Below are 21,011 nucleotides of genomic sequence, written 5' to 3' on the forward strand. Positions count from 1 at the left end.
TCTGCAGCGAATCTTTGGCTTTAAAAGATGCCAAAGCTGGACTGTCCATAAGGTATACAAAAGGAAATTGTATTATTTACAAGTCATCTTTTAGTTTTAATACGTGGTGAAACATTTCCAGATTCCTTTCCTTGAATTAGCCCAGCAACTCCCTCTTTTATTGGGTCCAAGAAAGGTGCGATGGGGACTCCAGCCTCTGCTCGGACATCTTTGGTTACGTGCTGCCTCCTGGCGGCGGCTCTACGGCCTGACACCTTCCAGCCGGGTGGAGACCACTTGCTTTAATTTGGGATCTCGAAGCTGACGCAACAGCTTCCCCGAGGGGGCGGAGAGTTGAGTCGCCCTTCCGGGAGACCCCCTCCCCTGGCTCCTAGCGGGAACGTCTCCCTCCCTTCCCCCACGGGGCTTTGCGGTCCAGAGTCCCTCCGGAGTTTCAGCCGAAAACGTCTCGGGGCTGGAGGCAGGGCTGCCAGGGTTTGGGGCTCTCGCCCAGACCCACCTTGGGCCGACGAGCTCGAGCTGGATTGGGAGGGAGGGAAGAGGAAGCTGAGCGCTCGTGGGGCGGAGGACGCCTCTAAGGGTATCCGCGGTCATTTTCATTTCCCAAGGGCAGCGCAGCTCTGGCTGAGCGAGGACAGGGCAGGGGAGCGGGTTGCGAGGCCTCTCGGTTCTCGAACATTTGCGATCTTCGACTGCACCCACCACAATCTCCCCCACCCCACCTCTAGCGCCTCCTGCAGCCCGGGGAGGGGCGGGGGCTGCTTGGCCAGGTGGAGGGAACGAAGGGGTCCAGGTGTAGTGAGGCCCTGGTGCCCCAGCGCAGAGCCCGCCTCGGCCTCCGCAGCCAGATCTGGACACCGGGTGCTAACCGAGCTCTCCAGAGGGCTTTGGGGACTGGCGGTGGCTGGGTCGGGGTTGGGAAGGCGAGACCTTGGGGCTGCAGATACGGAACCGTGGGCCGAAAGAGGGAAGTAACGGGAAACGACTGGGACGACGTCAAGGGGCGGGGCCGGCGAGCGAGGCTGGGGGGCAGAGTGGGAGACCCGGGCAAAGGTGAGCGCGGCGCGCCGGCCCGGCGGGGGCGGAGGGGAGAGGGGGAGGGGCACGGGGCTCTGCGGGGGCGGGTCTGGGAAAAGAGTTCCCGCTGAAGGGTTTGCGGTTCCACTCGAACCCACCTGCATCTGCGTGAACCTGAGCACTCGCCTCACTCCGCCTTCGTCCCCTCTGCCCTTTCACCGCTTCGCGGACGTCGCGCCTTGTTCTCGCCGCGCCCAGACCGGCCACCTGAGCTGGGTGTGGGACTGCAGCACAGAGCTTCCGATCGATCGGGGAAGGCGCGTTAATGAGGTGCTTTTTGTCTTTGTTTTCCCATTGATGAAACAGAAAGTCCCTTTCAAACCATTCTAGGCCTCCCAGTAAAACTGAGAAAACTATACTTTTTCCTTCCCTTCAACCTATTACTATCAAAAAGAGCAGATACTTTTCAAAGTTGCTTGGGAGCCAGGCCAGCAGCAGCATAGGAGGGCCTGAAGAGCAAGTGCAAGACATTCCCGGAGTTCAACTTGGAAACCAGTCTAGGAAGAAAGGCATCATTCATCCAGTTATTCTTCCAGCAAACCCTTTTTTGTCTACACGGACCCTGCGCTGGGGGTACCGGTGAATGAAGACGCTCTGGTGGGGCTGCGTTCTAGTGGGGGAAGCGACAACAAACAAATTCCAGGTGGTAGCCAGTGCCTTTGAAGAAAAGTCAGGCATGGTGAAGGGGATGGAGATTGGCTGAAGGAAGAAGCTACTCCTTCAGAGACTCCTCAGGGAAGGTCTCTTGAGAGTGCTGTTTAAGCACAGACCTGAATGGAATGAGTGAGAGAAGGAGCAATATCATGGGGAAGAATGTTCCAGGCCAAGGGAACAGCAAATGCAGACGCCTTGAGATGTCAGGGCTTGTGTGGCAACAGCAAGGGGGGCCAGCATGGCTGGAGTGAGGGGAGGAAAGTAGGGGCCAGTGTCAACAGGGGCAGCCTTAGGACTGTCTTCCTAGCATTTCCCTCATTTACAACTTGTACCTGAATCCAGGGTGGGATTAAAGTGCAGGCCAGCTGGGCAAGCAGCCTGGGTCTAAAAGAGCACTGAATTATCCTGGAGTAATTCAGACTTTTGGAGCCAATGAGCTCTGATTTCTGTCTGTTGGTGAAGTGTAAGTTGGCTCCCTTCCACTGAAGAATCCTTGATGACTGCTTACCTAGACCACCTGTCTCTAGAATAATTGTTAAACATGCAGGTACAGGTATTAATACAAGTTGCCTAAAGGCAGTGGTCACAGCTGGAATTTGGAAAATGCTGCACCTCGCTGTGAAGTGCCACTCCCTGAGACTTGTGCTATTGTCTACATTCAAAATCATTTGATATGCCTACCAAGAAACTGCTTCAGAAAACTGCATGTAATGAATTCATGCCTTAAACTCTACTCTTGAAGAGAAAGAATGAGGCTTCCAATTTTTATTCCGTCGGTATTCCCCCACTTCTGCTAAGTAAACATTCAACAGATATTTAAATAATCTTGGTTTGAGGGGGTGCCAACTCATTAGATTGCCCAGGATGCCAGGGCTTACTCTGGTCCACTTGCCTGGCTCTTACCTGGGTTGCCACGTATCACCTGAACCAGTTGGGGACCTGTGGTGTGAGTAGGTTTGCTTAGTGTTTGGGTGTGTGCGTGGCTGTGCCCCCTACAACTGACCTTCCTTGGCATGTGTTGCCTTACATAGGGATTGAAGTGGCTGAGGCTTTTGAGATGGGAGCACAGAGTTCTAATGCCCTAACCATGGATCTTGTGCCTTCCACAGGACCAAGGATAGTATGTGAGTGGGAGTTGAGCAGGGAATGGAATGAGGGGCTAGGGGAGTTGTAAAGGGCATCAAGGGGCTTCCCTGGTGGCTCAGTGGTAAAGAATCCACCTGCAATGGAGGAGACACAGGAGACATGGGTTTGATTCCTGGGTTGGGAAAATCCTCTGGAGGAGGGCATGGCAACCCTCTCCAGTATTCTTGCGTGGAGAATGCAATAGACAGAGGAGCCTGGTGGACTACAGTCCATGGGGTCACAAAGAGTCTGAAGCCACTGAGCATGCACGCATGCAAAGGGCATCAAGAGAGTACCCTAGGTCACTGGGAGAACTTAAGAACTCAGTAAATGTAGGACAACCAGGTAGTTCAGGGACTGAGGCAGGTGGGGGGGAGGAACTGAGGCTCTGAGCAGAGAAGGTGCCTGGAGGCAGGCAGCCATTGAGGTCCTCAGGGTCTGAACAGGCATTCCCAGCTCCAACTCGTTCCCTGGCCCCTCCCCACTGCCGGCCAGAGTCACACATGTGTTTTCCTGTTTTCCGTTTCGGTCCCCGGAGTCACCCTCTGCCTTTTCTGCTCCTCAGAGTCAACAGTTACTGGAGCTTGAGCCTTACCCCTTGTTCCCTTTCCCAGCACCGGCCCCTCTTCCAGAGTGCTGGTAGCTCCTCCTTGCACCTGCCCAAAGGTCTCAGACAGGTAAGTGATGGGATGGGAGGGACAATGGGCAAGAGGGAAAGTCTTGCTGGAGGAGAATGGAGTGAGTCCTGAAAATTGCTTGTTTCCTAGCCTCAGCCCTCCACAGTCTCAGTCCTCTGCCCTGAGACTTCAGCCCTATGTTAGTGGAAGCCATGGTCATTGAAGTAAATCCTTTTTTGCTTGTTGCACTTTTTTTTTTTTTTTTAAGGGACTGTTGTAGTGGAATACAGAAAAACAAATGGAGAACTGGGAAGGGAGGAGCTGAGCTTCCAGCTTGGGGAGATGGGGGGGAATTCAGCTGTAGCAGAGTGTGTGTTTTCTGTTTCTATTGTTTGGGGAGTCAGCACAGTCCAGTTGGAGCTAGGATGGCAGGACATGGTATCTGGGGGAGAAAGAACCTTCTCACCTTAGCAACCTGAGCTTGACTGAGGAACTGTATGCTGGTTCCTGGAGGAAGTGTGTTTGGGTTTTGCCATTCACGGGAGGGGTCAGGGCAAGGGGCTTCACTGGCTGCTGTGCCTGGCACTGCCTGCTTTGAGCCCTGCTTCTTGTGCTCCCTGAAGCCCTGAATCTGAAACTTCTGTTGGATGAATGTGTTGTCCTGTAATCTCCACTAGGTCCTCAGAGATGTATGCACCTCAGGAATGGTGGTTATCTTCTGAGGTTCTAGACTCTGCAAGATTCTCTTGTAAAGCCTGGGGTAAGAGAACAGTTCAGGGCAGGTCATGCTGGTCCCAGGGTGCCTGAATGGTTGGAGGCATTACCCTGAGAGCTGGGGTCTTAGGAAGGAATGTGAACCACCAAGGATGTGCCTTCCTGCCCACAGAGCTGGTGCTGGGTAGTAGCTGTGAAAAGATGGGGCATCTTTTCTCTCAAGTTAGCCTCTTCTGTGGAGTTTGTGCAGGTTTATTGAAGAGTAGGCTAGGAGGAGGATTCTACTCTTATAGATATAGCATTTCCTGGTGAGACCACTAGGGTGTGCTGTTTGCTGGAGTGTGAGTTTCACCCCCAGTGAGTGATGAAGATTTCACTTTTCAGATACCACCAACCAGGAACTAAACCCTGCACACGTCTCTCCCCACTTACTGTCACAGTTTCCCTTTCCCTCGTCTCCTTCATCCCTTTCTACTACGTCCCATTAGGCCACATGCCCATCCTTGGTGCCAGGGAATTTGATCTTAAGCCTGGCATCATGATGTGTTTCCGTGTGTTTTGTTTGCTTTAGAAGTGGGCACCCTAGCAATAGCAGCACTGCCAGGAGGACTTGTAATTGCCTCTCATCCCTGCAAAGGGATGAGAAAGGGAAGAAGCAATCAGGAAGGAGATGGACAGGCTTTGTTGGAGTCTTTAGCCTGGACTTCAGGCTGAAGGATGGCGGAGACTTTCTTTTAATCTAATCACATCCTCCTCTAGATAATTCATTAGGGAGCCATCTAAAGTGCTTTCTTGCCTAAGAGGAGGGCTAGAGACTGGGCAGGTCAGAGTGGGTGGGGAGGCTGAAGAGACAGAGCTTGGGCTGTGTTGGTTAGCCTGCCCACTTACCTTGCTACTTGGGCATCCTGGGAGGTGACTTAGTGTCTGCCTTATGGGCTGCTGGAGGAATTAAATGAGACAAGGCATGTAGATGTTTAGCAGTGTTTCTGGCTCAGGTAAGTGCTCAATAAATGACAGTTACTGTTATAGAAGCATTTAGCGGGAAGCTGGGAAAAAAGGACAGTCTTCTGGATGGATTTCAAGATGTTTTTGTGAGGGTGGCTTGGGAGACATGTGATCTCTGGGGAGTCTAACAGCAGAATCAGCTTCCTGGGGGGGAAAAAAAAAGTTTAAGGGACTAGCTTGGGAAGTTGTAGGGTGGAGATAAGGCCCCTTGGGGCTTTTTAGATCTTAGTTCTCTGATAATAAGGAAAGAGGATGTGAAAGGGCATGAGAAGGGATAGAAAGACAGTTCCATTTCAAAATGAACACATTTCTATTGGTAAAAGAAACCAGGAATACCAAATTTAAGTAGCCCCTAAAAATAGAATTTTTGCTTTCCCCCAAATGCTCAACTTCCTCTGTTTTGGACCTCTCCAGTATAGCTCTGGAGAGGTTCTTTCCAGAATGAAATTCTGGAAATAAAAATTCTTTCCCCATATTTTTAGGAAATTTGAGTAAACGTATTTGGGGAAGGTGTTTGTAGGACTTTATGCAGAGATCCTGGTATGTTTTCTCAAGGATGAAAGGACGTGTGAGTGGGCCACAGATGCAGCCAGAGGTTTGAGTCTCATATTTTGATCTTGGAAGCAGCCTGGGCCCAGCCCTCCAGTCATGGCACAAATTTCGGGCAGCCACTGTCACTGTATGTGGGGAAGTATGCAGAGTTCTCTTAGGCCACTCGATCACGAGTTGGACTGTACTTACACTTCCTCTAATCTGCATGTGAACAAACCTCTGTTCACAATGTGCCGCCTTCCTGCCTTTCTTGTGGGGGGTGAGAGAAGTGGGGCTAAGGTGGGGCCTGGAGGACCGAGAGAGGGCTGTGCCTTCCTTCTCGGCCACAGCCCTGTCCTCAGCTGATTTGCTTGGGGTTGGCAGCTGGCGGTGGGGGTTGGGGGGAACTTCCCTGGGGTTGCAGAAACTGCACTCAGCTGACCATCGGTCCTTTCTTCTGGGCCCCCAGTCCTGGAGCAGAGCTGACAAAGGAGATTCCTGAGAGAGCGCCTTCTTATCGCAGAAACTGCTGAGCCAAGAGCTCCTAGCCTTCCTCTTGTATATGCGAAAGGCCAGTGAACCTTGGACCCAGACAGTTGCTTAACACCCCTCTCTCTTCCTCCCTCCTCCCTTCTTGACTTCTTGATTTGACTTAAATCCACAAGCATTTGCCTAGCCTTTCCTTTTACTGAAACGCAGGAGGGATCAGACCACAGCTCCCAGAGGCTGGTCTCTGTGTGGTTGGCTGCTGCTGGGGCCCTGCTTCCTTCAGGGCTGGGGAGTGAGTGTGCTTCCCCGCTTCCTCTTAGCCCTCCTCATCTTGCCCAGTCTCCCTTTACTGCTCTGCAGTGTCCAATCGCTTCCTTTCCTGAGAGCCTCTAGCCCTAGAATCTGTCCACTTGCTTGGCCAGCCTGGCCTGTCTTCCTCCTAGCTTTTCCTGCTCTGAGATGCCCGGCATTTGCTACCCCTTCAGCTGTTTCCTTGCCTCAGCTTTGGTGTCTCTGCAGCGGCAACACCTGGGTGGGGAGTGGTCATCAGCAGCCTCCAGTCATCTCTAGCTGGGCTGTACATTTGGAGGACCAATCTCTCATCCGTACTTTTTTTGGGTGATGCAACTATGCAGGGATTTGATGGCTAGAGGCCTGCAGTACTAGGGGTTGTGGTATCTGGGAAAGGAAAAGCATGGAAAAGAGAAGGGCCTGTCTTCTTTCTGGATGGGGCTGGGCTGCTTGGGCTTTGCTAGGACTGAAGAGTTCAGCGGATGGTTGTTAAAGGATGCTCCCTGAGCAGGGACATGGCTCTGAGTTTACAGAGAAAGAGATCTCTGAAGCTTTTAGGTTTGCCAGAGCCAGGGTCCTTGGGTGAAAAGGGCAGTGTTGTGTTGAGAACCCACAGGTTAGCTGCTTGCAAGTTTGGTTTCCAAGGCTGCATCTCATCACGTGACAGATGAGGCTGAAATTGGAGGGAAGACAGACTTTTAGGGGGTAAGGCTGAAACACAGGCTGACGTCATGATAGTGACACCTTGGAATTGCCAAATTGCTCGTCTTCCTGTCTCCAGTGAGCTTAGATAGAACCAGGATTTAGTTTTCTATTTTGTAAATCAGGCGGGAAGCACCAGCCTCATGAGAAACATGTTTTCTCTCTGGGGGATGAGTGCCTTTCTTTCAAGATTCAAGTTGGGGTCATTTCGATGAGCCAGATGGAGAAGAGATTCCATTCAGAGGCAAAAGGTCCCCAAAATGGTGGGCGTGGGTGGATTGCCTATGCTGGCTTCTGGGGCGCAGAGTTCTCTGTAATTGCCAACCTGATATATATCTTTATCTTTCTTCCTTAGAGGGCAATGCCAGGAAGCTGGTAAAGGCTTTCTTCTACTCCACCATGGTTGATGACGTTCAGTATGAAGTGGCCTCCCAGCATGAGAGGGACGCCACCCCCTTGGCCAATGAGGCCAGCCCCAAGCCGGAGCAGGTGAAGCTGAAGAAGGAGATCTCGCTGCTGAATGGCGTGTGCCTGATTGTGGGGAACATGATTGGTTCGGGCATCTTTGTCTCCCCCAAAGGTGTGCTCATTTACAGTGCCTCCTTTGGCCTCTCCCTGGTCATCTGGGCAATCGGGGGCCTCTTCTCTGTCTTTGGGGCACTTTGTTATGCAGAACTGGGCACCACCATTAAGAAATCTGGGGCCAGCTACGCCTACATCCTTGAGGCCTTTGGGGGACTCCTTGCCTATGTCCGTCTCTGGACCTCGCTCCTCATCATCGAGCCCACCAGCCAGGCCGTCATCGCCATCACCTTTGCCAACTACCTGGTGCAGCCCATCTTCCCAAACTGCTTGGCCCCCTATGCTGCTGTCCGCCTGCTGGCTGCTGCCTGCATCTGTAAGTGGGGCTGGGGCAGGAGGGATGGGGTGTGAGTCAGCTTAGCTGATAAGGAACTGGAAAGGAATGCCTCGGACAAACACTTTTGTTGTTGTTCATGAGTGTGCTAAGTGTGAAAATTCAAAGGGCTTCAGTGTCCAAAAAAAAAAAAAATCCTTTCTTCCAACTTCTCACTGTAAACATCATTAACAGTCTCTGCCCTTGCTGACCTTTACCTTCAAGAGATATAATTTTGTTCTGTTTTACAAAAATGGGGTTATAGTACACATATATTTCTAGTTATTTTTTTCCCAGAATTTATCAGTAGTTTTCTTTTCAACATACAGATCTACTGAAAAAAAAAAGCTTCAAGTTATTCCATGTTAATTTTAAGGCTATATTGTTTATTTAACCAACCAGGCCTTTGTTAATGGCCATTTCAGTTGGTTCCAGTTTTTCAATCTTACCGATAACACTCCCATGAATATCCTATTGTGTTTGCATGAGTTTTTTGTGGGCTAGATTCTTTTCTTATTTTCAACTTATTTTATTGAAGTATGATTTACAGGGTTGTGTTAATTTCTGCTGTACAGCAAAGTGATTCAGTTATACATACATATACATTCTTTTTGATATTCATTCCCATCACGGAATATCACAGGTATTGAATACAGTTCCCTGTACTGTACAGTAGGACCTTGTTGTTTATCTGTTCTATATATAATAGTTGTGTGGGTGCTAAATTGCTTCAGTCATGTCCAACTCTTTGCAGCTCTATGGACAGTAGCCCACTAGGCTTCTGTGTCCATGGGATTCTCCAAGCAAGAATACTGGAGTGAGTTGCCATGCCCTCCTCCAGGGATTCTTCCCAACCCCGGGGACTGAACCCACATGTCTTACATCTCCTGCACAGGCAGGTGGGTTCTTTACCACTAGGGCCACCTGGGAGCCCATGTATAATTGATGTCTGCTAATCCCAAGCTCCCAATCCTTCCCTCCACTCCCCACTCCCTCTTGGCAAACACAGGTCTTCTCTTTGAGTCTGTTCATTTGTGTTGTGTTCTGGATTTCGTATATAAGTGATTCATATGTTATTTGTCTTTGTTTGACTTCACTTTGTATGATAGTCTCTAGGTCCATCCATGTTGCTGCAAATGGCATTCTTTCATTCTTTTTAAGGCTGACTAATATTCCATTATGTATATACACCGCATCCGTTCATCAGTCAATGGACATTTAGTTTGTTTTCATGTCTTGGCAGTTGTGATAGTGCTGCTATGACCACGGGGCTTCGCGTATCATTTTGAATTACAGTTTTGTCCAGGTATCTGCCAGGAGTGGGATTGCTGGATCATATGGCAACTCTGTTTTTAGTCTTTTTTTGAAGAACCTCTGTACTGTTCTCCATAGTGGCTGTACCAGTTTACATTCTTTGTGGGCTAGAGTCTTCTTCTTTTTTTTAATATTTATTTATTTGGCTGAGCCGGGTCTTAGTTGTAGCATGTGGGATCTACTGACCAGGAATCGAACCCTGGCCCCCAGCATTAGAAGCACAGAGTCTTAGGCACTGGACCACCAGGGAAGTCCTTAGATTCTTAAACTATCATTTCAACGTACCCTGGCCTTTTCTCTATCTCATAAATATTATTTAAATTTGTACATTTAGCAAAGCCACGTGAGGGTGCCCAGGGGCTGATCCTCTGCAGCCCCATCCCTCAGCTGCCTCTGCTCTGGAAAAGTGACCTCCCCGCGTGGGAGGCCCGAGGACCTTGAAGACCCTTTCCTGCCCCTGCTGTGGGGAAGCTGATTTGGGGCAGCCATGGGGCACCACTGAGTGTGTGCCTGGTGGGCGTCAGCTTGCTGGACCAGCCTCAGTCACCCTCGTGAGCTCTTCCCTTTCAGGTTTTCCGCCGCCCCATTTTCCTCCTAGCTTCCTCTCCAGCCTCCCTCCTTTGACGGTTGTGCAGAGAGCCGCTGTGCTCTGTGGGGCCTCCTGCGCTGTGTGTGCCCCTGGTGGGCTTGGGCTGTGTGCGGGGCGGTGTGTCATGCTGGCAGTGCTCAGGGAGGGGCAAAGCCACTGCCCCGTGTTGTAGGATGGAGTTTTCCCTTGAGGTCTTAAATGCGATCTGTAGTTTTCTCTGGCATCATTTACAGATGATTTGGTAGGATGACTTACTAATGAAACTAATTTTAGGATCTGTTGGTCTTGGAGTCCCCTCAGACGTGGGCATATAGTTACATATGTTGTGTAGAGTAAGGATTATTCCACCTAAGATTTCCAAGACGGCTGCATTCCTTTAAGCACCGGAATTCTACTTTAGCTGTCTTGATTGAAATCTCTTTCAAACCAGCGCTGTGTGTTCTTGCCTGCATAATGTGACTCTTTTGTGTGTGTGACTCTAGGTCACCCCGCTGTACATGTCAAAGCTTATATGACAGAGGCCTTTCCAGGCCCCTGGGTGGGGATGAATATTTGCTTCTTCAGTGGCCTCAGAGGACTGGCTTGACTTCAGGGCCTCAGGTTTTCTCCTCTCATGATTTTGATCTGTGTCTTTTCTGACAGCTATTTTTCCTTGATTCTGACCTTGGGCCTGTCTTCAGTAGTCTTCTTAATTTGCTGCTTCTAATTTGGGAGTAGGGAGGTACTCAAACTCTTGTGCACTAGGTACACATATGCACACATGTGTGTCCTCCTCAGAATACATGTTAAGTAGCCACAGTTATGATTAGTCTGGACAGCTCCCTGGTTAATAAAAGACAGAGCTTTGTGCCTGGATTTATGGCATATATTTGAGATAAGCCCGATAGAGTGAAAAGCATACCAGACTTGCGTTTGAGGCTGGCTCAATAACTGTGTGTAGTGACTTGTTACTTCCAAGGTTCTAGGAGCATGACATGAGATTCATTGAAAAATCACAGATCATGACTCAAGTGTACCGTTTTAATGATTGTGATGTTTAAAACTGCCCTCTCCCGGGTGCTTCTAGGACTTCGTTCTATCTCTGTGTTCTATCTCTAATAATCTTCAGAGGCACATAGAGATCTGCAAGAAGGTTCAGAAGGGCAACTGAGATTGTAAGTAAGAATTTAGGGGCATATGATTCATGAGTTTCTTCCTTCAGCTCTTGTTTAATGAGCACTCAGTACAAGTCAGTGGAGTAGGAAATGGCAACCTGCTCCAGTATTATTGCCTGGACAGTCTCATGGACAGAGGATCCTGTCAGGCTACAGTACATGGGGCCACAAAGAACTGGACACGACTGAGCAACTGAACACACACACTGCAAGTCAGATGTTAAGACATTCTGTCCAGATAGCATCCAGGCAGTAATATGTCATTTATCTAACCATGACCCTTCAGGAGGGCTTCCCTGGTGGCTCTGTAGGTAAAGAAACTGCCTGAAGTGCAGGAGGCCCGAGTTCAATCCCTGGATCGGGACGATTCCCTGGAGAAGGAAATGGCAACCCACTCCAGCATTCTTGCCTGGGAAACTCCATGGACAGAGAAGCCTGGCAGGCTACAGTCCATGGGGTCGCGAAAGACTCAGATACGACTTAGTGACTAAACAACAACAATCCTTCAAGAGAAAACCAAGAAGTAAGGAGAAGAAAGGGTTTACAAAGCAGCCAGGAAAGAGACATTCTAGGAGCAGACAAGATGGCTTTCTTCTTGTGGGGAGGAGTGCTTAGAAAGATAGCACAGGGACTGCACTGAATTTTGAATATATACATAGCTGTCTCCTCAGACACTTCTCACAGAGGGAACTGCGTGTGAAGGTAGTGGGTGCAAAAAGGCACAGAACCAGTCCAGGTTCAGGAATTCCAGATGGTTGATGTGGCTGGAATGTGGGTAGAAGGGTGAGAAGGAGAGCCTGGGAATGTAGCCTCAGGGCCAGCTCCGCGGGGGCGGTTTGTGCTGCCTAAACAGGTTAGACTTTATCTTGAGAGCAGGCAAAAACTTTTGACTTTAAGTGGAGACATGAAATCAGAGTTGCTTTGAAGAGGAACTCTGACTTTGTGGAGAATGTTTTTGAAAAAAGTGAGAGATAGAAGGTAGGGAGACCAGGTTAGGGAGCTGAAACCTGAAGAGTGGTGATGGCCTACACTGTAAGGGAGATGAAGGAATAGATAAAGAAATAGTCAGAAGGTAGAATTTCTGATTCTGGTTGTGGAAGACATAGGAGCTCTCAGAGATGATGCTAAGAATTCAGCCTTGGACAGATGGAAGGTTGATGGGGTTACCTTCTGAAATAGGGAGGTGGGCAGTCAGTCATGACTGATGGTTGAAGGGGAGTGTCTGGGGCTTTTGCTGAGCTGTTCATATGTCCTTTCAGGAGCCATGCCTTTGTTGTGACGCAGAGTTGTCGTTTTCCCACCAAGTCACACTTACCTGGGCTTCCCTGGTGGCTCAGTGAGTGGTAAAGAATCCACTTGCCAATGCAGGAGATGTGGGTTTGATCTCTGGGTTGGGAAGATCCCCTGGAAAAGGAAATGTCAACCTGCTCTTTTATTCTTGCCTGTAAAATCCCATAGACAAAGGAGCCTGTTGGGCTACAGTCCATGGGGTCGCAAAGAGTCAGACATGACTTAGCGACTACACCATCACCACCACACTTTACTAAAAAGAGGCTGATGTGTCCATGATGATGTCAGCCTATTAGTGTACATGGTGAATGTACCTGTATGGTTTCTAATGATCAGAAGTCATATGTTCATGATCAAGACACCCCTTTCCTAATACTATAGTCACTGGGGAACCCATCTATTAATTGTAATCTGGGAATTGTTTGCAGGGCATGTAACCAGAACAAAGAAAGTTTTGACTATTTGAGGAAAATTTACTGAATGTGGTGGGTTCTGTAAAATATGGAGCTGAAAGCTAAGAGCCCTTCCTTCCCAGAGCTCACAGTCAGTGGACTGGAAAAGCAAAAGTAGTCAGTTGTATATGATGAGTGCTGGGAATGGGAGGAGTGGGCTAATGAGTTCTGGGAGTGGGAGATGAGATCCACTCTCAACACTGAAGGATGGAAAGAAGTCAAGGGGCCCATGAAACACCCACTCACCACAGTCCACAAGGCCAATGCCATCTGACAGTAACTTGCCTCAGACCTCTTGTCCCCACTCTCTGCTCCAGCTTCTGACCTTGCTTTTCTTCCAGTTTGCCTGGAACGTTCCTGCTTCAGGGACTTTGTACTTATTTTTCCTTTTTCCTGGAAGACTCTTCCCCCAGATACCCTTAGAATTTATTCCCTCACTCCATTCATGTCTTTGCACAAATATTACCTTGCTGAAGGCTTGCCTTGTCTAAAATGCTTACTCTCAGTCTTCTAGCTGGTTTATTTTTCTCTGTAGAGGTTTGTTTTTTTTTTAGTCGTGCAGTGAGGCATGCAAGATCTTAGTTCCCTCAAACAACAATGGAACCTGTGCCCCCTGCAGTGGAAGTGCGGAGTCTTAACCACTGGACCGCCAGGGAAGTCTCTTGTCTATAGACTCCTTACCACCTGACATTGATTATGTTTTTGCTTATTGTCTCTCTCCTTCTAGAGTATAAACATCATGAGAGTAAGGACTTGGTTTTGCTCACTACTGAGTCTCTGGCACCTTGATCAGTGCTGTGTACTGATGTCTGCTAGGTACTTAGTAAATATCTGTTAAGTGGAGAAGGGGCAAGGAATTCTAGGCACAGGAAAGGCAATGTAAAGGGATAAGGTGAGAAGAAGTGTCGGGGTGTGGGGTATGTGTGGGCGACTTTGGGATGTGAGGGCACTAGGGGTGTAAGGGGTTAGTGCACAAGGCCAAACCTTCCTAGTAGGTTTAGATTTTCTTCCGAAGCATACAAGGAGCTGTTACAGGATTTGAAGGAGGAAGGGATGCAGTCGGGGTGGGACATAAGAGCAAGGCTGAAGGCAGAGACACGGGTTAGGAAGCTCTCTTAAGAGATCTAGGCAAAACTAGAAAAGCCTGAACTAGGGCAGTGGTAGGTGAGGTGTACAGGATAGATAGGAGAGTATTAAGAAATTATAACTTGTGCAACCAATAACTCTTACTGGAATGTCTAGCGTGAGAGGCAGGTGATGAGGAAAACATCCACAAGCCTGTGAGTCTGTGCCACAGGGGCTGAGCCTGTCTTATGATCCACTGTACACCCAACAGTGAAACAGAGAGGAGCTTGATACATACTTCTTTCAATGACGAGATGAGGTTTCTGGTTTGGGCAGCTGGTAGACAGTGGCATCACCTATGGGGAAGGGGAGGAGAGAATCATGTTGAAGTTGAAATTTACTTGTAAAATGGTAGGTGGATGTGCCCTTTGGGAGCTCAGGGAAGAGATGGGGCTGAGACTGAACATTCAGCAAATATTCACGAAACACTTGCCATTTCCCAGCGTTGATCATTGTTTTTATGAAGGTCTCAGTGTGTGTTGTGCTTGTGTGTATACAGGATGGGTAACTCAAGATTACAATAGATCATGATAAGTATTGTGATTTTCAAGGCACAGGGAGCTACAGTAGGAAAACTGAACTAGCCTAGGGGTTTGAAAATTCTATAAAAGGAAGTTTAAACTGGCACCTAGATAAAGAAGAATTAACCGAGAGTAGAGAGGGAAGACGGAGAAGGCAATGGCACCCCACTCCAGTACTTTTGCCTGGAAAATCCCATGGATGGAGGAGCCTGGTAGGCTGCAGTCCATGGGGTTGCTAAGAGTCAGACCTGACTGAGCAACTTCACTTTCACTTTTCACTTTCATGCATTGGAGAAGGAAATGGCAGTGTTCTTGCCTGGAGAATCCCAGGTACGGGGAAGCCGGAAACGACTGAAGCGACTTAGCAGCAGCAGCAGCAGCAGAGAGGGAAGAGGGGCATCTCAAGCAGCAAGAACAGATGTATGAAACCCTGAAGACAAGAAAGGACATCTCTGAGACACTGAAAGGAGTTCAGGTTCAAGTTTTTTGTTTTTGTTTTGGCTGCTTGGCATATGGGAGCTTAGTTCCCTGACCAGGGCTCAAACCTGGGTCATCCTCTGCAGTAGAAGCTTGGAGTCTTTTTTTTTTTTTTTAATAAACTTTATTTGTTTACTTTTAAAAGATTTTTCTTTATGTATTTTTGGCTGCACTGGTCTTCGTTGCTGCACCCAGGCTTTCTCTAGTTTCTGTAAGCGGGGACTGTTTTTCATTGCAGTGTGCAGGCTTCTCACTGCGGTGGTCTGTCTGCCTGTGGAGCACAGGCTCTAGGTGTGAGGGCTTCAGTTGCCATGGTGCATGGCCTTAGTTGCCCCAAGGCATGTGGGATCTTCCCAGACCAGGGATTGAACCCATGTCCCTTGCATTGGCAGGCAGATTCTTAACCCCTGCACCACCAGGGGAGTCTCAGGGGTTCAGATATTGAGTTTAAGGTAGGAAATGTTGGCTTGTAGAGGTAGATGAAAGTCTTTCAGATAAGTTGTTCAGGTCTTTATAAACTGTTCCTGTTTTTATCACTGTGTAACAAACCACACAAAACTAAGTGACTTCAAACAGTCATTTTATTCTTTCATGGTTCTTCTCAGGAATTTGGAAAGAGCTAAGTGGGGGCATTTCTTTTCCATGGGGATGGTCTTGATCCCTGTCTCCTGTACAATGTCACGAACCTCATTCCATAGTTCATCAGGCACTCTATCTATCAGATCTAGGCCCTTAAATCTATTTCTCACTTCCACTGTATAATCATAAGGGATTTGATTTAGGTCATACCTGAATGGTCTAGTGGTTTTCCCTACTTTCTTCAATTTAAGTCTGAATTTGGCAATAAGGAGTTCATGTTCTGAGCCACAGTCAGCTCCTGGTATTGTTTTTGTTGACTGTATAGAGCTTCTCCATCTTTGGCTGCAAAGAATATAATCAGTCTGATTTTGGTGTTGACCATCTGGTGATGTCCATGTATAGAGTCTTCTCTTGTGTTGTTGGAAGAGGGTGTTTGTTATGACTAGCGCATTTTCTTGGCAAAACTCTATTAGTCTTTGCTCTGCTTCATTCCGTATTCCAAGGCCAAATTTGCCTGTTACTCCAGGTGTTTCTTTACTTCCTACTTTTGCACACCAGTCCCCTATAATGAAAAGGACATCTTTTTTGGGTGTTGGTTCTAAAAGGTCTTGTAGGTCTTCATAGAACCGTTCAACTTCAGCTTCTTCAGCGTTACTGGTTGGGGCATAGACTTGGATTACTGTGGTACTGAATGGTTTGCCTTGGAAATGAACAGAGATCATTCTGTCGTTTTTGAGATTGCATCCAAGTACTGCATTTCGGACTCTTTTGTTGACCATGATGGCCACTCCATTTCTTCTGAGGGATTCCTGCCCGCGGTAGTAGATATAATGGTCATCTGAGTTAAATTCACCCATTCCAGTCCATTTCAGCTCGCTGATTCCTAGAATGTCGACATTCACTCTTGCCATCTCTTGTTTGACCACTTCCAATTTGCCTTGATTCATGGACCTGACATTCCAGGTTCCTATGCAGTATTGCTCTTTACAGCATCGGACCTTGCTTCTATCACCAGTCATATCCACAGCTGGGTATTCTTTTTGCTTTGGCTCCAACCCTTCATTCTTTTTTTTTTCATCCCTTCATTCTTTCTGGAGTTATTTCTCCACTGATCTCCAGTAGCATATTTGGCACCTACTGACCTGGGGAGTTTCTCTTTCAGTATCCTATCATTTTGCCTTTTCATACTGTTCATGGGGTTCTCAAGGCAAGGATACTGAAGTGGTTTGCCATTCCCTTCTCCAGTGGACCACATTCTGTCAGATCTCTCCACCATGACCCACCCATCTTGGGTTGCCCCACAGGCATGGCTTAGTTTCACTGAGTTAGACAAGGCTGTGGTCCTAGTGTGATTAGATTGACTAGTTTTCTGTGAGTATGGTTTCAGTGTGTTTGCCCTCTGATGCCCTCATGCAACACCTACCGTCTTACTCGGGTTTCTCTTACCTTGGGTGTGGGGTATCTCTTCACAGCTGCTCCAGCAAAGCGCAGCCATTGCTCCGTACCTTAGACGAGGGGTATCTCCTTACCGCCACCCTTCCTGACCTTCAACGTGGGATAGCTCCTCTAGGCCCTCCTGCGCCTGCGCAGCCACGGCTCCGTGGGGTTGATCCTCCCTGCCGCCGCCCCTGGCCTCGGGCGTGGGGTTGGTCCTCCCAGCCGCCGCCCTTAGCCTCGGGCGTGGGGGCGTGGGGTAGCTCCTCCAGCCCACTGACCTGGCCTCGGGCTTGGGGCGTGGGGTATCTCCTCCTGGCCAATGCCCCTGACCTCGGACGCGAGGTAACTCCTCTTGTCGCCGCCCCTGACCTCGGACGCGGGGTAACCCCTCTCGTCGCCGCCCCTGACCTCGGACGCGGGGTAACCCCTCTCGCCGCCGCCCCTGACCTCGGACGCGGGGTAACCCCTCTCGTCGCCGCCCCTGACCTCGGACGCGGGGTAACCCCTCTCGCCGCCGCCCCTGACCTCGGACGCGGGGTAACCCCTTTCGTCGCGGCCCCTGACCTCGGACGAGGGGTAACCCCTCTCGTCGCCGGCCCTTACCTCAGATGCGGGGTAACCCCTCTCGTCGCGGCCCCTGACCTCGGACGCGGGGTAACCCCTTTCGTCGCGGCCCCTGACCTCGGACGAGGGGTAACCCCTCTCGTCGCCGGCCCTTACCTCAGATGCGGGGTAACCCCTCTCGTCGCGGCCCCTGACCTCGGACGCGGGGTAACCCCTCTCGTCGCGGCCCCTGACCTCGGACGCGGGGTAACCCCTCTCGTTGCGGCCCCTGACCTCGGACGTGGGGTAGCTCCTCTTGGCCGCCGCCCTTCGGGCATGGGGTCCTCCCGGCTTCTGCCCCTGACCTCGGACGTGGGGGTGCCTCCTCTCCGCAGTGCTTTAGCGCGCCCGTCGCCGCCGCCTGCGCTTTAGCGAGCCCATCGCCACCGCCTCCGCCTTACAAATAGCTGTGAAAAGAAGAGAAGCGAAAAGCAAAGGAGAAAAGGAAAGATATAAACATCTGAATGCAGAGTTCCAAAGAATAGCAAGAAGAGATAAGAAAGCCTTCTTCAGCAATCAATGCAAAGAAATAGAGGAAAACAACAGAATGGGAAAGACTAGGGATCTCTTCAAGAAAATCAGAGATACCAAGGGAACATTTCATGCAAAGATGGGCTCGATAAAGGACAGAAATGGTATGGACCTAACAGAAGCAGATGATATTAAGAAGAGGTGGCAAGAATACACAGAAGAACTGTACAAAAAAGATCTTCACGACCCAGATAATCATGATGGTGTGATCACTGACCTAGAGCCAGACATCCTGGAATGTGAAGTCAAGTGGGCCTTAGAAAGCATCACTATGAACAAAGCTAGAGGAGGTGATGGAATTCCAGTTGAGCTATTCCAAATCCTGAAAGATGATGCTGTGAAAGTGCTGCACTCAATATGCCAGCAAATTTGGAAAACTCAGCAGTGGCCACAGGACTGGTAAAGGTCAGTTTTCATTCCAATCGTACAGAAAGGCAATGCCAAAGAATGCTCAAACTACCGCACAATTGCACTCATCTCACACGCTAGTAAAGTAATGCTCAAAATTCTCCAAGCCAGGCTTCAGCAATATGTGAACTGTGAACTTCCTGATGTTCAAGCTGGTTTTAGAAAAGGCAGAGGAACCAGAGATCAAATTGCCAACATCCGCTGGATCATGGAAAAAACAAGAGAGTTCCAGAAAAGCATCTATTTCTGCTTTATTGACTATGCCAAAGCCTTTGACTGTGTGGATCACAATAAACTGTGGAAAATTCTGAAAGAGATGGGAATAGCAGACCACCTGATCTGCCTCTTGAGAAATTTGTATGCACGTCAGGAAGCAACAGTTAGAACTGGACATGGAACAACAGACTGGTTCCAAATAGAAAAAGGAGTACGTCAAGGCTGTGTATTGTCACCCTGTTTATTTAACTTCTATGCAGAGTACATCATGAGAAACATTGGACTGGAAGAAGCACAAGCTGGAATCAAGATTGCCAGGAGAAATATCAATAACCTCAGATATGCAGATGACACCACCCTTATGGCAGAAAGTGAAGAGGAACTGAAAAGCCTTATGATGAAGTGAAAGTGGAGAGTGAAAAAGTTGGCTTAAAGCTCAACATTCAGAAAACAAAGATCATGGCATCTGGTCCCATCACTTCATAGGAAATAGATGGGGAAACAGTGGAAACAGTGTCAGACTTTATTTTTCTGGGCTCCAAAATCACTACAGGTGGTGACTGTAGCCATGAAATTAAAAGACGCTTACTCCTTGAAAGGAAAGTTATGACCGACCTAGATAGCATATTCAAAAGCAGAGACATTACTTGGCCAATAAAGGTTCGTCTAATCAAGGCTATGGTTTTTCCTGTGGTCATGTATGGATGTGAGAGTTGGACTGTGAAGAAGGCTGAGTGCTGAAGAACTGATGCTTTTGAACTGTGGTGTTGGAGAAGACTCTTGAGAGTCCCTTGGACTGCAAGGAGATCCAACCAGTCCATTCTGAAGAAGATCAGCCCTGGGATTTCTTTGGAAGGAATGATGCTAAACCTGAAACTCCAGTACTTTGGCCACCTCATGCGAAGAGTTGACTCATTGGAAAAGACTCTGATGCTGGGAGGGATTGGGGGCAAGAGGATAAAGGGACGACAGAGGATGAAATGGCTGGATGGCATCACTGACTCGATGGACGTGAGTCTGAGTGAACTCCGGGAGTTGGTGATTGACAGGGAGGCCTGGCATGCTGCGATTCATGGGGTCGCAAAGAGTCGGACACGACTGAGTGACTGATCTGAAGTGGGGGCAGTTCTGGCTTAGGCTCTTACTCTTACGTGATTGTAGTTAGATGGTGGCTTTCTCAAGTTGGGTTGGGGCTTTTCCCTGTGGTCTCTCTTTATGGACTATGATGAGCTTCCTCCCATAATGACAGCCTCAGCACAGTCAGACTGTTCTACTTGTGACCGAAGGCTTTAAGAATGAGTATCCAAGCAAGCAAAGTGGAGGTTGCCTTGCTTTTTATGACCTAGCCTCTGAAGTTGCATGGTATCCCTCCTGCTACAGTACTATGTGGGTAGAAACATTCACAGAATACCATCCAGTTTCCAAAGAAGAGGCACGGACCCTGTCTCTTGATGGGCAGAGTGTTAAAATCACAGTATATGAAAAGCACATGTGGATGGGAGATATTGCCTTGATATCTTTGGAAAACACAATCTATAGCACATGCTTTATTAAGGAGTTTGGTGAGTTGCCTCTTTTTTTTTTTTTTGATGTGGGCCATTTTTTAAAGTCTTTATTGAATTTGTTACAATGTTGCTTCTGTTTTATGTTTTGGTTTTTTGGCCACGGCTGTGAGGGATGTTAGCTCCCCAACCAGAGACTGAACCCATACCACCTGCATTAGAAAGTGAAGTCTTAACCACTGTATCACCAGGGAAGTCCTAAAAGTTAGGGAGAAATTACATCTTTTTCCTGGACCTTAGTTCCCCACCCAGGGATTGAACCCGTGCCCCTTGCATCAGAAGGCAGAGTGTTAACCTGTTAACCACTGGACCACTGGGAAAGTCCCTTAGTGGGCTTCTTCTAAGGCAATGAAAAACCTCTTTGGGTTTTCAAAGCAGGGGAGTGATATTTATGATTTAGATTTTAGAACTTGTGATTTTTAGAAAGATTATTCTGACTTTGCAGGATGGAAAGCAGGGAGACCAGTTAGGAAGCTGTTGCCATGATCTTGAGAGAGATGAGAGATGATGAGGTGAGAAATGATGGTGGCTTGGACTGGAGTCATGTTTTAGGGATGAAGAGACTGGTTAAGACTTGGATACTGATTAGATACAGGTAGAGGTTGTCGATGATAAGATACTTCGATTTGGCATCTGGCTTGGGCAACTGGGTG

At 48.7% G+C, this 21,011-nt stretch overlaps 1 protein-coding gene across 4 annotated transcripts in view; it reads left to right on the plus strand.

Moving 5' to 3' along the window:
* Nucleotides 1–299: 299 nt before the first annotated feature.
* Nucleotides 300–21,011, plus strand: part of SLC7A7 (solute carrier family 7 member 7) — a 38,249-nt gene continuing 17,537 nt past the window's right edge. The window contains exons 1-4 of one of the 4 annotated variants that reach the window (XM_061430486.1): nt 300–580; nt 1,276–1,347; nt 3,422–3,533; nt 7,561–8,103. In XM_061430486.1, the coding sequence (XP_061286470.1) occupies nt 7,605–8,103 (499 nt within the window). In that variant the 5' untranslated portion in view covers nt 300–580; nt 1,276–1,347; nt 3,422–3,533; nt 7,561–7,604. The other 3 variants (XM_061430485.1, XM_061430487.1, XM_061430488.1) reach the window with 3 other exon arrangements.

Source organism: Bos javanicus, chromosome 10, assembly GCF_032452875.1.
Source record: "Bos javanicus breed banteng chromosome 10, ARS-OSU_banteng_1.0, whole genome shotgun sequence".
Taxonomy (NCBI): domain Eukaryota; kingdom Metazoa; phylum Chordata; class Mammalia; order Artiodactyla; family Bovidae; genus Bos; species Bos javanicus.